Below are 16,982 nucleotides of genomic sequence, written 5' to 3' on the forward strand. Positions count from 1 at the left end.
GAAAAAGTGGATAACGAGGATGAACGAAGAGCATTGCGTGAGTCTGCGTGAGATGGAGCCCATGACATTCACCCGGTAGAATGTGGTTGGTACCAAAGAAGAGGGTCGAGTAAGAGCTTACGCGCCCTCAGCCAACTGAGGGTTGACTATGGATTTGCCATTAATTCAAACCAACGTATAACTATTGTCCTCTTGGCGGGTATACCCTGCACCCACAAAGTATCACTCCCTCCCCACTCGACAGTTACAACAAACAACATTTTTCATTAGAAAAAAAAAAAGAAAAAAAAATTCCCATTCATTCCGGCGAATTCCATTAGGTTCTGCATTAATTTTAATCGATTCTGTGAATTGATCGATTATACCATCCGGAAAATTCAAATGTCCGAGACGATACTTCATTCAATGAAATTTATTCGAACCTCGTACTCTTGGGGTCTCGTTAAAAAGGGGAGGAATAATGAAAATGAAAGAATGAGGGAAAAAAAAAATTGAGGGGAAAAGCCACACATTTGGGGGTGAGGAGATGCTATGCAGGTGGAATAAAACTTGAGTGTAATACGGAAAATTGTGGTGGAGAAAATACTTTTACGAAGATAATTTAACGCACACTGAGAAAGAAAAATATATTCTTCCCTTCGAAGATTATCAACTTTTCATTTCACTCTCTTTTATTTCAGGTGAAAATATTATTCTTTTAGATATATCGTATGGTATAGAAGCTACTTCAGTCCCCAGCCAAACCCTAATAGACAAATAAATAAATAAATAAATAAATAAATGTATATTTATCAAATCAGTAGTGAAGTGATCGATCGAGCCACTTTGTACTATTGAACGCATATTGATCAATATCTTGGAATCTAAAAAAGATATCAAAATTTGTGTCAGAACATTTTTTGTAAAACAAATCGAGCACTACAATAAATGTTATAACAAAAATTTCGCTATCTCTCTTAGATCCGGAGATATAAATAAAAAATTCAACTGGTCAATCGTCTCATTTTAGCACATTAAATATATGACTTCAACGTCTTAAATTAAGACGCTTTGGAGCCTCCAGTTTTCACTATCACCGTGGCCTAATGCCCATAACACGAGAGGGAAAGTTTCGTATGAGGGGGTGAGTGGATGGTGGTGGATTTTCCCACGTGGCCGTTAGATCATGCGCATTGTTACGACGGTAAAGTTTTGTCCAGAGTAGAACGTTTATTGCGGGAGGCATTACCTTGGGCTGCAGGTAGGGAGGGAAGAGAGGAATATAGGGAGGGAGTGGAGAACGAGAGGGTGTAGCAGATGGGGGAAAAGCGAAAGTTGACTTTAAACTTTCAAGGGGATGAATCGCGGCCTCTTTCCACATTTCCACGCTTATTCCCGTGCATTCGGTATTTTTTTTTTCTTTTATTATTCGTTTTCCTTTCCTTTCGCCGATGATATCACGGAAATTGTATTAGCGAGTTTACGAGTTTAAACGCGTACGGTTAATCCTCATATCTTGTAAGCGACGATCGGTTTAAGTGTTGGAGGGGTGTAGATGTTTATTTATAGTGAGACAAACGATTGTCCAAGTTCAGGACATTTTGCCGGATAAACAAAGAAAAATTAAAAATGTTTCGCAGATTTTTCCTCAGTATAAATTTGAAAAATGTTTTTTAGATAATTATTTGACAGCTCAGGCGGTGCAACGAGTAAATATTTTTCTATCTGCGTTGAGTAGTGAATTTGCAATGTCAAAATTAAGTGAAATGCCACTGAAATGGAATGAAAATTTCCAGAAAATTGTACTGAATGTTTAAATGAATTTATCTCCACCGAATATTTCCGGATAAAAAATATACGAGATAATGAGATACTGGATATGAATAGATGACACGAAATCAATCATAAAAAATAAGGGGGGTGAGGACAATTGAAAAATGGTCGAGAACCGTCGAGATGTTCATCTCAATTTAAATTTCTCCCACGTCTTGAATTTTCTTTGGCCCTTCAAGTCACATACCCTCACGCACTCGTCATTTTTACTCTCCTTCCCTCCCCGTATCCTCCATCAAACATCAGAAATTCCTCATGTTTATCGTGCGACTCTCGTGTACAATCTTCGCATGCAGACCATTTTTTTTTTCAACCAAACCCTTCGATTTTTTTCGTCACTGGGGGGTAAGAAATATAGTTGCGTACGCGGAAAAAAAAATTCGATAATGTATTTGCGATCGGTGACAATGTGAAAACCACAGCGAAATGTCCGGAGATAGATTTCGATATGCCATAAAATATCACGCGATATTTTCAGTGGTTTTTTTCCACGTGATTCATTCTCTCAGATGTCGGATAATGTTGCGAATTCAACTATCGCAATGGTTGCGTGCCAGTGGAATATGCGAGTTTGAAGAGAGTCTTTCAGTTAAATGAGAATGGCGAAAACATCCGATATTATCTACAATTTTTTTTTAATATTCGCTGTTTACGAATGAGTAATCAAAATTCATTAAATTCTCGAAAATTCGGTTCTTCAGATTAAATGATTTTTTTAATTGAAAGAAAAAAAACTTCTCTAACTAATCAAACATCTGCACATTTCAAATGACTCAGAATCGTTGCAGTTGTAAAACAATTAAAAGTTCTTAAAAAAAAATAATTCTTTCCTCGGCATTTTCCTTTTTCCCCTCCAAATACCCGAGTAAACCATAAATTATTAATTTATAACATCTTAACCAACTTTTCTCCATCCTCCAGCCCCTCAACAAGGCATCAAAAAACATAATGTCCCCCCACCCCACCCCCCGGGCACCATCCCATCCCAAAATTCATAAACAAAACTTGATCATTTGTTCAAGAGCGCACGTTTCCTCCTGCACATCCCAAAACTTTGGTAATCGCAAGTGTCTACATAATGAGTCCTAAGTTTCAAAGTGGATGGGATGGTGTGAGGTTTACGAGTGACTTTGAGGTATTCGTGTGCAGGAGGTCTGCACGTCGAACGATCCCCACATAAACCCGGCATTTTCGAAGGTAGGATTTGAGATTCTCCTGTGGTTTTCTTACGCTTGAAACCCTTGAACCCACGGGAATGGTAATTTTGCCGCCAGAAGGTGGAACCTCGGGTATCCGATGGTTACATTCCTGATGTGCACGGGTCAGTGGAAAATTCGATTTTCACCCAAACAGTTAAAGAAAAACTTTTCTGAATATTTGAAACGAATTGTTAATATTTTATCAATTTGAATTAATATCTGCTATATTAATTCATTTGTTGTATCATTCGTCTATTTTGGTCTTTGTTGCATTGTCAAATACAATAAATATTTCTGGTATTTATTCACTTATTTATTTATCATTTAGTATGTATATCCCCCTCCGAATTGTAAAGTAACTTTTATTCTCAATATTTTTTTTAAAGCCGGGGAAAAAAAAAATACAAAGTGATGTTTAATTGTTTCGCTCGTCCAGTCTGTTCGGGAGGGGGTTGAAAAATTGTTTGAACTCCAAAAGCCATATTTCACGCTCACTCAACTCTCGTTTTAATTCGTCCTAATGAAGGGAGATTTATACGAGTCTCTTATGGGAATTTACTCTCGCGTGATGGATAGTCGAGGCTAAATCAACGAATGCCAGGAGAGAGGGGTGAATTGCCAGCTACAGTCAGACATGTACTCGTAACTGTTGGAATTTCATCGACTACTTCAATGTATACTACTGACGTATGTCCATTTTACGTTGGTCCACTTTAATGTATTTTTCCCACGAGGGAATTTTCAGTTTTTTTTTTTCTTTTCTATTTAAAAATGTAGAGAAAAGAGAATTGCATCGGGGCACACCAGGTACTCTCTCTCCCTTGATGAAAGAACTAACTTTCGTCTCGTATCCTCGACTTCATCAAAGAGTAATGGTTATTAAGATGAAAAGGGATTAAAAAGTGGGGGAAAATTTCACATTAATTTTTATCATTTTTTATTATTATTTTGGGAAGTCATGAGCGTGATAATTAACGCGGGTAATTCGAAATACTGAGGGGACGGTGTGTAAGTGAATAAAGTCGGGGTTTGATCAGACATCGGCAATAAGTTAAGAAGACGAATAAAATTGTGGTACTATAAATTTTGTAGAAGACCCCATTTTTTAAGGTGCACTCAACTGATAGTATTTCCCTCAATCGTCGACCTACTTCGACAAAATTATTACGAAATCGCGTCACTCACTGATCTCCCCCCTCCAAATATCCCCGTAGAATCATCAGCTCCGTTGAAAATGATCCCCCCCTCCATCTCTGTAAGTCGTAAACAACCCTTATCTCCTCCAAAAATATCCAAAACGAAAAAAAAAAAAAAACCCCTCAAGATTGCGTGATGTTATAAAAAAAAATTGTTCGAAGGCAAACGACAAAACGAGGGATTGGGGTGGGGTATAGTTGCCATAGATGGGCTTAGACTCGGGGAATTTGGTGGATGGTATAGCGGGGAAGGGTGAGGAAATAGGGGGGGAGGAGGAGAGCCTCCTCCCAGCGTTACAGCTGCTGTCACATAAATATCCGGAAACCCCCTGAATTCTAGGGGTATACCGGCTCGAGTTGTGCACCCACACGGCCATCTCACCCCTACGCCAGTCATTGCGGGATACCTACAGTCTTACTTCTTCACCCACCCTCACTCCCTCCCTCTCTATCTCTCTCTCTCTCTCTCTATCTCCTCTATCCCTCTTTTCTTCACCCCCTCGTTTCTGAAGTTACAGAAACTCGAGGCTCACTCTTCCGGGGAAGCGGGGAGAGCTATCGATTCTCAATTCTTACCCAGAGGTAAAGTAAAACGGAAAAATGGAGAGTGTGAGAATTTTTTCTTTGGAAAATGGAAAATAAAACTGATTTTTTTATTGATAAATTCCGTCAACTAAAAGCAAAGTGAAAAATTCGGTAAAAATTACCCAAAAAATTTCGCAATTCTGAACCAAAGTGCCTTCGAATAATTTTATTGCAGTCGATTGTTCAAAATATTTTTTTAAATTTATTGAAGTGGAAAAAATCTACGTGAAAAAGCGGAATAAAAAATCTGACGAAAAACTAACTCAATTGAAAAATAAAAAACAAATTTGATTGACTCTTCCCACTTTTTGTTCTCTCCTCGTGTTAGAAAAGAATGTATCGACCCCCGGAGCAAACAATAACCCCCATTTTCTTTCACGCTAAATTTCCCGAAATATCTCCCCCATAAAAATACAACAGTTAATTTGTTCCCTCACTCTTCAAGAAAGTGGAAAATTCACTGGTCGCAAGATTTTGCAGGCGTAAGCCAATTTGCCATCGTGGTATCCGAGGGAAAGGGATTTTCCCTCATTCTCATCCCTCCACGATTCATCCCCCACCTCCTACCCAACATCCCCTGAATTCTAAGCGAGATGAGCAAAAGACACGCGGAGGCGTTGTATCTTTAATTATCTGAAACTAAGGGAGGTTATGGAAGCGCTGGAGGACACGAAAAGAGGGACGGTATCATCTTGTCCTCATGGCCGGGGCGTGGCTCAACCTAACGTCCGAAATCTCTCACCCTAGTCCCCCAACATCTCACTCACCCTCTTACGATTGAGGTACAGCGACCCTCGCCCCTGGCCACCGAGCAAACCGCGTGCCCACCAAACCTCGTATTTTCATTTTTTTTTTCAAGCTTCTCTTGTTTTCTTTAAACCCCAATGGTGTACCCGGGTGTTTGTTGATTGTTGGCTTTGTAAAGTTTATTCAAAGTGTATTGGAACATAAATATTTGGAAATAGAAGGGATGTGACAAGTTAAGTATCATTTTATTCACGAAATCGTTCAAAAAATTCGTGATAAAAAAGAAATTATACTTTTTGCCGATAAATCCCTCATTTTAAAAAATAAATCATTTGTTTAATAAAAAAAAAAAGAAAATGAAAAGACGAGGGATAGAGGGCCAAAACTCTTCCTATTTTCTACGCATAATAATTTGTATTAAATGTTTTTTATAATAAAAAAAAACTGTATCCAGGGGAACTGCAATTTTTACCGCACCTGTCGTGATATTTTTTCCAACATTTTCCTCTCTCCGTACAATACACGTAATTATGAAACCACAATTTTCCAGGCTACTGATCACTGTCGCTTTTTCTCTCGTCTTAATTAATTCCAAGTTCACGCATCTGACATTCAAACTCCTCCAACTCCATCAACGCACGTCACCTCCTCTTTTCACATTTTTTTTTTCTCTTCCCTCTCCCTCCAAACCTTCGTAAATTCATTCTGCCCTTTGCCTTCGGCCAAAAGGGCAAAGTCAAATGAACGAGTCATCTCACCGCCACCAATTAAATTAAAATGAAGAAATGAGGAGGAAGGTGAAGGTGAAGAGCGAAATAAAAATAAAAAAAAAATGAGAATAGTTGGTTTCCTTTGAAAAAATATCGTCGTTACGGTGAGTGAATTTTTTTTTTTTTTCTACCGTTGAAATCTCAGATGCTCTTGGGTTTGTTGGTGCATCGAGTAATTTCAGATAGCGTCACGAAACAAATTCCCCGCAGTGTCGCACACCGGGTGAGTTGCGTGACCATCCCTATCGCTTTCTACCCACGAGCCACCATTGTTGGTGGAATTGGAGACCTCAGGTTGTCCTCGATCACTCAGCGACACGACGACAACGATACCGTCACGCAAAAATACTCTTCTCAAACGAATTGTTTGGTGGATTATTTCAGATAAATAAAATATAGAATAAAGTCACTAGAAAAATGTCAGTGACATTATCAGTAATTTTCCGTAATTTTTCTTCAATATTTCCCACTAAATATAAGACGACGTAATACTGCTCGACATACGCCGACATACGCCACAAAATTACCGGCATGAAATTCACTGGGGGATATGAGATGGACATACGTGTGTCCTGGTGATGCGCAGGGGAATGGGTGTAGGAGCAGAAATGACGGTAACTGCGTTATGGTTTCACCGAGGAAAAACTGAATGCAATTCCCTCCCCCTCCCCCCCTCCTCATCCCCTCTTGGCAATAGTTTCCCTTTTGTTCTATCTGTGTACACCCCCACAGAGCTCTCTCATTTTATCCGAATTTTTTTTTTCCCCCTTTCGGTCGTTCTTCCTCTCCTTAGATTCTACGTGACTCCCTGAATTTCGGAGGATCATTGATCCTCTGAAGTAAAAGAATTTCTTATGGTGACTCACCTTGATGGTCTCCTGAGGGGAGCATCGCGGTGGGCGCTGCCCGTGACCCGGCGACTGAAGATTCATCGCTCCAACATCACTCCGAGTGTATTATAAATCTGGAATAAAGAGGTGAGAAAAATATTAATTGGGTGAATACCATAGGAAGAAATAGGAAGAAAATAAAAAAAGGTGGAAAACATCGGTGTAAGGGGGGGGGGTGGAGATGAAGGAGACGAAGTGAACTGATGCTGGGAGGGGTTGGGATGCTGGTTCGCTTGTCAATACGAAGAGGTACGTGACCCAGCTACAAAGTGACAACAACTGAGTGAGATAGAGAATACAGTCCCTGGTTTTCACCCGCAATAGCAACATAACTCCACTGTACACCCCAATACCACGAAAATTCTCAACATTTTCATGGCTTTCCCCGGTATTTTCACTCGCTCACACGACTCGTTTCTCCATCGTTCATCATTGCGCACTACTGGCTCGAGTGAAAAGAATATTGAATAAAAAAAAATTTTAAAAATCAGTTTTTCCTTTAACAAATTAACATTAATTCGATTCTAGTGACCGGAGCATTAATTTTTTACAGACTTTTCTTCCCCTGTTGTTCCTCTAAATATATTTATTAATTTTCCCCGAAATATTAAATTATTTTGAAAGAAATCTGTGAAGAAGAATTTAATTGCATTGAAAATCACAATTTTATCTGTAAAATAATTTTTTTTTCTCGGTAAATTCAGAGTTGATGTGATAATCAGCGCAGAATACCAACAAACAAAGCAACCAGTGTAAATGGAATGAGCTTTGCAATACGGGAAAGCTAATCGGGCGAAAAGCATAATTAATCACAGCGAATTTGTCGTGATTAACGATACACCCTGCGGGAGCATGAGGGAACAAAACGCGAGACTACTACCATAAACATCGTTAACACCCTTCTAACTGGTAGTGTGTACCACGACAAATGGACCACGCCTTGGTATTCACCACCTAAACATTCATGATCATGATCACTCGTCTATTTTCGTACATGAAAATTTAATGAGAATAAGTTGATGGGACAATCATCGTGATTAGCTCGTATTTATTTTGGGTATCGTGAAGGGTTGACACGAGTAACTAAGCAATATTCATAAAATGTTAAGTACATTGTTATGTAACCAGTCTAAAGTTATGGCCAATTTTTCGAGGGAACACGACGTCTCTGTGATGTGCACTAAATTTTTAACGATAACGACTATTTAAATTTTTTTCAACGACTAATTTAATTTAATATAAATTAAAATAGATCTATTGATCATTAAAAAAAATTTATCTGTTTCAAACGTAAGAATTTATCACGTCAAATAAATAATTCATTCAGAATAAAATTCTATTTTTAAAAAACCCTTGAATCTCCCAAATTAATTTTTTTTTCTTTCTTCCAACCCTTCAAATGCAAATGAATATTTCATAACTATTATTCACAACAACCCCTTACATCCACTCATCCCAATTAACCAATTCTCCCTCTCTCTTTCCTTAAAAAGACGTTTCCCATCTCACATATCACCGAAGTAAAATGCTACCGTCTAATAAGGGCTGAGCAAATTGCCGTCCACTCACCACTTGACTCCCAAAACTTCTAATACACCCACCGAACCGCCATATTTTCCGCTTTTAATGCACTCACCCAGTTCATTCGCCTATTATAACCCCGTAAATAGATTAATGGCGTGCCGACGATTAGCCATGGGGTCCAGTTTTATGATCGTCCAAAGGTCAAGGGGGTTGCACTGAGCCAGAGGGAGAATAATAATCCACGTCCTTGACGTGTGCACTGAGGAAGACGAACAAGGGTTCAACCAAGTCCCGTCTGGGTTCAAAAAATCGAGAATTAACAACAATTTTCAAAAATAAATTTTCCCACTGAATTCTGTAGTGAAGTAATCCAACGAGATAATTATAGACTGTCAAAGAAAAAAATCACTGAAATGTAGGAGGGGCTTAAAACTAGATTCGAAAGGTCTGCGAATGAATGGTTCAACCCCCCCTTTTTTTAGAATAATTTTTAAGCCACAATTTTTTAAAGTTAATCAGGACTGGTTTGAGAAAAAATTTTTTTTTCCTTTCAACGCATATTCAAGCGTTTCAATTCATAGCTTTCACGGATAAGGGAATTTTCCCCAGTTATGTGTCTTCCCCGAGCACTTGGGTGTTGATTTTCATGAGAATGACAGTGATCGAGAACCCAAGATCCTATCGAAACTTGACTCAATAACCCCACCACCTCAACCGGACGTATCGTTTTAATCACCACATCCGCGAACGAATAGAACGTGAAACCCACTCTCAATTCCCTTTCCCTACCTCATTTATTTTCATTTTCATTTTTTATGCGTGTGATCACGTGATGGATTTGAGGGTCCTCCGAGTTGTTTAGTAAACGTGATTAAATTCATTATATTCACCATTGCGTGACCCAATTGTGACCGATTGGAATAGTCGTATCGTGGATCGGATTATTTTCGCAGTTCCAGAAATTATGAGGTCAAGGGACTGAATTTTATCAGTTAGAAAATTTATCTGCTATTTAACTAGTTATAAACATTTTCCAATGATCAACAATCAATTTATCTGAAGTCTCACAAGTAAATCTACTCGAATCCATCAAATATTTTCACCTGAAGCGTCTGATTCTCCAGTGGAGCTAATTTTTTTCTCTCAATGAAGAACATTTTCTCTCATTAAAATAAATGGATTGTCCTGTACCATAAAGAACCGTAATTCCCCGAGGGCCTCATAACTTGATGAATTTAAAAAAAAACATACACACACACACAAAGAGTGCATTAATTCACTTTATGAAATTCAGGGCGAAAAAAAATGAGAAAAAAACGTGAAAAAAAAATGAGTACAGAGGGGCAACACGAGAGGTGGTGGAAGAACGGAAAGAGGAGGTTGAGGAGGCACCATAAGGTCTGGGCGGCCCCTTATGCTATCGATCTGCCTCTCCACAACACCCCTGAATTCCACGCACTAACGCACCCTGTGCCGTTTGCCTCTGCCGCCCAGTGAAATTCCCCATTCCCCATTACCCCATGAAACTATATATAACATCACCTATACATATTGCTCCCTAGTGTATCTTCTCTCAAACTCCCACGCACAAGTTACTATTTAGTGGAAAACCACCATCCAAACACCACTAAACTGTTTCCTTCATTACCATTCACAAATGTAATTCAAATAATTTCAATTTTGTTTGTTTCCAGTTGGTTACTATTGAAGAGGGTTGAAGGTCTACACCTGTCGACTGACAGTTGTGTCATACGATAATAAAATGTGGAACACGATATTCAAACCCCACCAGGATTAACAAATACATGTAACACCGGGTCCTCGATTGAAAATGGGAAAAATTTTTTTTTTCCAGAGGTAAATAATAGGGGAGCACATGCCCTGATGTTGTTTCTCGAAGGGAAAATTATTGTACGCCATCACTCAACATTTTCCATGCTATAGTTTACCTTAATACGGCACATATATGACTCTAAAATTTTTTGTAAAAATTTTACTTTGATTTTATTTTCAATTTCATTTTTTAATGAATTTTTCTTTGCAAAAAAACACAAGAAGAAGTTTACTTCCGCGTGTGGGAAAATTGGGGCTGTAATGGCTCACGATATCGTTTATCAAAAAAAAAATCTCTCAATAAAAATCGTCCAAACGTCTTAATAAAATAAATAAGACATTTATAAAATAAAGGAAGAAATGTGACCAACACGAGAGACGCGAGATGTATATCAAAATTGTGAATAATAAGTACTAAAAAAAAATAGAGAATCCTTCGAGGGATGAGAGAAGACAGACGAGAAATGTGAACGAGGACACGAGGAAATAACCCAGGCTTGTGTAGCCCAAAGCGGTCAAGTGAAAGACGTGTGCGAGGGGAAGACGTAGAAGAAGAAATAAGAGAGATCAGGTTCAAGAGTGAGATGAGACGTTCGGGTGAGAAAGATTAATATCTCTATCAGTGGAGTTCAGAGGAGCCAGCCATTTATCTACCGGAGCACTAGGTTGACCCTTATATAAACCTTTTCCGTGACTCTCGTTCCCTTTTTAAAGGAAGTTTATTTACCCCCCTTTCTTCACCCCACCTCAAAGAACATCCAGATGAAAATCCTTTTTCTTGGACAATGTGATTTCCAATAAATAGACGATTCGAAGGAAAAAATCTTGTTATCGACAGGGATGGGGGAGGGGATAAGAAAATGCTCATGCTTCGTCAATCCTTGGAGGGCATCCCTCGGAGGGAGCTGTGATAAAGGATAAAAGGTAAATTTGATTCGACGGAAGGGAAAAAATCTTGATGAATTCCCCACACGAGGAACGATAAAATGGTTGGATCGATGACCCAGACATGGGGGACTGAGAATTGGGCGAGAAGGGGTAGGAGGGGGATATATTAATGGGGCAAAAGTAGGGTAAGACATCGAGGATTATTCAAATGGTCTGGGGACTCTACAAATCCAAACGAGGAATTAACGTTATCAGCGATAATAGACATCTCGATATGTTTGAGAGGCTTCGAGACAAGTCATATCATCCGACGGCTGGCAGACGGCATCTTGACAGCCTCCGGTTACGATGTAGTTGTCCCCTACTGGAGGAGACACCCTTCGGCTATTTTCATTATAGATAGATAAGGGATAAGTGGAGGTAAATCAGAGAATTGGAGGTTAAAGTTACGAGTGAAATTTTTGAAAATACGAGATGACGTTGAGATTACGCAAATGTCATTATGAATTTTTTATCGATAAACTAAAAATAGAATTAATACTGCTATTTATAAATTAATTTTTTACAATGATTCGTTTAAAATGCTAATTGAATTTGACACTGACAAAAAAATCCAATTTTTCCGATCAAAAAACCATTTTTAATTACAATCAAAAGTTTTAATTTGATGGAAAGTCAAGACTGAAGAATTTGTTCGATAATTTATACTGAAAAATTTCTCTCAACGTACATCCCTGATTAAAAAATCCCTTGGATCACCCCCATCTCCATTAATACAGTCTCCAAGCATTCCACAAGCCCTTATCACTCCCCCTCGCCCCCCCCCCCTACTCAACCCCAAAATTTAGTTCCACATAACTAACCGAGAGAACTTTGTATTGGCGTTGTACATTGACCTTAACCAGAACAGAGAGCCCGGAGTGGTCATTCCGAGAGAGCTGGGTATTTCCAGGTGAGATAGTAACCACCGGGTACGCAACCGGGTGGCTCTCCATGTTCACCCTCCCTCCCCCTCCTCTTCACCTCAACTGCTGACTAGAATACATTTGTACGGATGACTTTATCGCTTTATGAGACCCATAAAGTGCCGTTTGCTACTATATACGAAGCAGTCTACCTACTCTGTGTATCACCACTTGCCCCCGTGCCCCCCCCCCCCCATGTCATGTTTATGCGTCCCATTATAGGTGTCTCGCTTGTTGTCGGTCCCAATGTCGCCCAGGAAGGTCAATAAATTCAGTAGAAAAGTTGCGATGAAGAGAGAAGAAAAAAATACCTGGTGCGGAACGTAATGTCACCTCATAATTTTTAAATAATCCAAATACCATCTACAGGTTTAATGGTCAGATGGCACGAGTAGGAATTTTTTTTTTTTGAAAAACTATCAAATTTCTTTCCACAAATGAAACTGTTCAACACACGTCGAGAAAAATTCAAAATATTCGGTAAAAATTACGCACTTTTTTAGTGAACTTTCGTGCGGATAACGGGACCATATTCAGACTGTTTAGTCAGACTTAAGATAAAAATAAAATGATTAGAAACTGTCCGGTAACTACCATTCAATTACGTCTTCCAAATAGAACTCGAATAAAAAAAATTGCAATTATACCCTCAATTCTCCCCTCGAGGCAAAAGAAATACCCTTGAAAGATAAGAAGAATCCTTGAAAAACTTTCCAAATAAAGGGGGAGGAGGGAGAGCAGGGGAAGCATTAAAAACTGATGAACACTCAATTATCAACGTCGGCAAAATATGAAGGATCCATTTAATACCGAGAGCCTGGGTTATACGAACGTGTATTTGTGGGAGAAGTGTGAGATGCTTTTAGTCAAGGAGAGCCCCATCAGACAATGCAGCTGTTGATTGCGCCAGAATCAGTGTCTGTTACCCCTTCCAAAGGCCACCCATATTCTTCAACAATCTTGACGTTAACAGGACCGTCTCTGTATTACTATGGGTATTGGAAAGACCACTCGAAAAGTTTGGCGGATACAAAGCTGGGATCAGTTCGTGGAAATGACATATTTTCTACTTAGACAGCAAACAAATTTTTCAAGAAATTCATTTTTTTCTAAATAACGACACTCATAACTAATAAATTAATAAACTATACTGATAGAAGAAATTAGTTGAGGTCAACAAATGAATTTTAATTGTAGACTAGAACCTTAATTAATCAATCAGTGATGAATGCCAGTGCATTTATCGCAATGTTCTTCCCTATTTGTTATGCATTTTCATAGTTTATTCACTCGGTTAAACGCGAAGGAGACACGCTAAAGGAATATACCACTGACCAGACCTTGCAAATTAACACCGATGTGTTAAACACTCGAGAAAATCTATATATGCTACCGCTAACCGGAAGATTGGCCCTTTCAGGACTGCGGACACTAACGATTTACCGACGTCCGGATCAACTCTCCACGAGGTAAATAAACGTCAACATTCTCATGCACCACTGCAATAAATACTGAAATATCGTGAATTCTACTCAAACGATATCTCACTTTTATTGTGATCGATGCAGTGTAGTAACTAGTGACTTTCAGACGTCGTAATTTAACATATGAGACAGAAAATGGGTCTTATCGGTCAACTTCGTGACGACTAATATTTTAAAGGCCTTGACATACGATATTTCACAATTAAGAAACTTCCATAATATCTTGAAAGGCAATCCTCCGAGTACGAGACTTTATCTTCCCACGAGAAATGAGGAAAGTGAGTACTTTCCACCCTCGGATGGAAAGTACTCACTTTCCGTCCGATACTATTTTTTTCTCAGCTTAATTTTAAAAGAATTTTGACAAAAATATTTTAATTTAAGATCCTAATTTCAAGAGCGACTAGTTAATAGACATTTTTTCAAACATTTTATCGAGTTCATCTTCCATATGTGATCAATGAGTGAGAACCAGAGATAAGAGAAAAAAATGTTCTTATAAATCACGGAATTTCCCCACGTAAAACATCCAATTTTTTCGCTTCACTATTTTTCTCGCTTTCGGAGAGCACAAATACAAAAGAAATTTAGTCTCATCCGATGATTTAACCCGTAAGGAGCCATAACGATAACGCCTCCACATTGGATACTCCTCTTGCCTGGACCCCCGCCCTCCCCCCTTTCGTGGCTCGTCCTCTGGGTACAATTCGGCCCGACAAAGAAAATATTTTTCGTATGAACTCTCTGGGTCTTCTCAACATCAAAAAATAACACATTCCCGACAGTAATATCCTAACAGTGATGAACAGATTTGTCCGGTCTCTGCACATGGTATTAATGGATTATTCGAGAGAGAGTAATCACTGCGCCAGAGCATCGCCGAATTGGTACCATTTTTGGGTGTATTTTTCCAATGACAATTAATAACGAATTCTTTGTGTCATTATGAGAGATGAATATTGTGAGGAAATACGAGGGGTCGGTCATTATGAGCTGGTAATCACCGAGGAGAATTTTATTTCTGCTGGTCTTTTAGGATTGCCCAGCAGGACATTTCAGCAAAATTGATTTATGATTTTTTTCTTGATTATAAATTTGTTGAATGGAGACTGGGGCTTTCATTATTACGATAAACAATACTCTTGTCAGACTTAAATTTTTAAGGTACATTGAAGGAACATCTCTGATGTCGTCCTAATCGTGATATAGGATCCAAAGGAGGAAAAGAATATTTTTTTATTGGGAAGAGAAAATTTCGAAAAAAATTACTCAACCGTTTCGTCACCAGGGAAATTATCGTGGGGTTCGGTAAAAATGAATTGAGTGAAAAATAACCTGGGGATTGGACGATTTTTTCGAAAAATTTAAAGGAGGGTTTTTGTAATTCGATCCGACAGTTATCGAACATCTAACGCATGTGCTATTGAGTAATTCTTTTATTACGTGCGTTAAGATATTCAATTGAACACAGGAGAGATTGGATTATGCACACATCGTCGTTATGAAATCAGGATGGCGCAGCACCGGTTCACCGAATTACCAAATTTGGACATGAGCGAATAAAAAGGGTAAACACGTGATATATATGACGATGAAGAATGAATTCCCATGAATTTCACTGGAATTCACCTCAATTCATACTTCACCCGGGGGAAAATCGGCATGTGATCGTAAATTGTTATTATCATTGGTTTAATTGATTACTATAATTAATTGATTATGTTCATTTCATGAGTGGAAAGTCGAGACAAAAAAATTTTTTTTTGTGAATTTATCCCAATTTAATTGGCCAGAGCCCAATAAAATATTTATAATATTCACATTTTTAATATGTGATTCTGAAAATATTCAAGAAAATTTCATCGACAAATGTACAACAACAACAATTGGAACAACCGCTGTGTTGACCCCCCCATTGTAACGAATAAAAATCCAAATATGACGCCATTTTGAGATCCAAGAGAACAAAAGAATCTACGCATCTGAATAAAAAAATTTATCACAATATTAAATTAATTATTTCTCTCAAATTGTTCTGATTTTCCAAAATAATATTTCATCATCTCCATCAATTACTCTCACTTAATCCATCCAGTTTTTCGCCAAATTATTTTTTTTAATAATTTCTTAGCTATTTTATAAAATAAAATCATCAAATCATCAAAATGGCGTCACCCATTGTCTCAACTTTCCACCGTAAAAAATAAAAATGCAAATATTACTTGAGTTCCAAACGCAAAAGGGCGAAAGGTCATTCCCATCCGGCAAAAACAGTTGAGAGTCCTTGAATTCCACGAAAATCCAATCACAATGTCCTCAAATTTCACTCACTCTTATGTATACAAAAACTATGGCGTCATCTCCTCTCAACTCTTTACCTGGCACGCGTCGAATATCCCATCGACATCAAGTGCCGTCCATCGATCGACACGAACAAAACAATCGCTGAGAAAGAGCCTCAGAGTGGAATATCCCTTTCGCCCCCTTTTCCCTCGCATTTTTCGTTCGTCAACTGTTTCTACGAATATGAAAAACCACTTGATCTTACCTAGCGTCCCTCCCCCCCACACCACCCAACGGCTAAGATGGGGTCGCGCGCCAAACGGCGTTGCATCATCACTCAAATCACAACATCGTTGATATGCCTTAACTCCCGAAGTTCACTGATACCCCAAACAATCACAACACTCGCGAATAAACTCTAGAAAATATCACCCAGGACGGCTTTATTAATTAGTAACGATAAATCACGATTTTAATTGCACTGATTCGAATTGTGTGGCCGGAGATACGGAGCCGGCCACAAGCCACCCTCCCGCGACGCTCGCGAACCAAGAACTAGCCCGCTTACCGTAAGCCACCCTCCCGCGACGCTCGCGAAACGAGAACTGACGCGACGTATGGCACCCCACCCTACCACGTCGCTCGCGAAACGAGAACTGGCACGACGGACCGAATTCAAACTGTTGGTGGTGCGCATTAGCACCACCAGTAGCGCGCAATCCCCTCCCCCCGGCCGACACAACAGCCCCTCCCCCAGTGTTAGTCTATTACATCGAGTGCACGTACGAAAGAAAAAAAGAAAAACA

At 38.9% G+C, this 16,982-nt stretch overlaps 1 protein-coding gene across 1 annotated transcript in view; it reads right to left on the minus strand.

Moving 5' to 3' along the window:
• Sick (sickie) overlaps positions 1-16,432 on the minus strand; it is a 121,469-nt gene extending 105,037 nt beyond the window's left edge. Inside the window, exons 1-2 of the mRNA XM_064127418.1 lie at positions 16,116-16,432; positions 7,176-7,273 (exon numbers count right to left, since the gene is read on the minus strand). Coding sequence (XP_063983488.1) covers positions 7,176-7,241 — 66 coding nt within the window. The 5' untranslated portion in view covers positions 7,242-7,273; positions 16,116-16,432. The remainder of the gene's footprint in view (positions 1-7,175; positions 7,274-16,115) is intronic.
• Positions 16,433-16,982: the final 550 nt, after the last annotated feature.

Source organism: Diachasmimorpha longicaudata, chromosome 9, assembly GCF_034640455.1.
Source record: "Diachasmimorpha longicaudata isolate KC_UGA_2023 chromosome 9, iyDiaLong2, whole genome shotgun sequence".
Classification (NCBI taxonomy): Eukaryota; Metazoa; Arthropoda; class Insecta; order Hymenoptera; family Braconidae; genus Diachasmimorpha; species Diachasmimorpha longicaudata.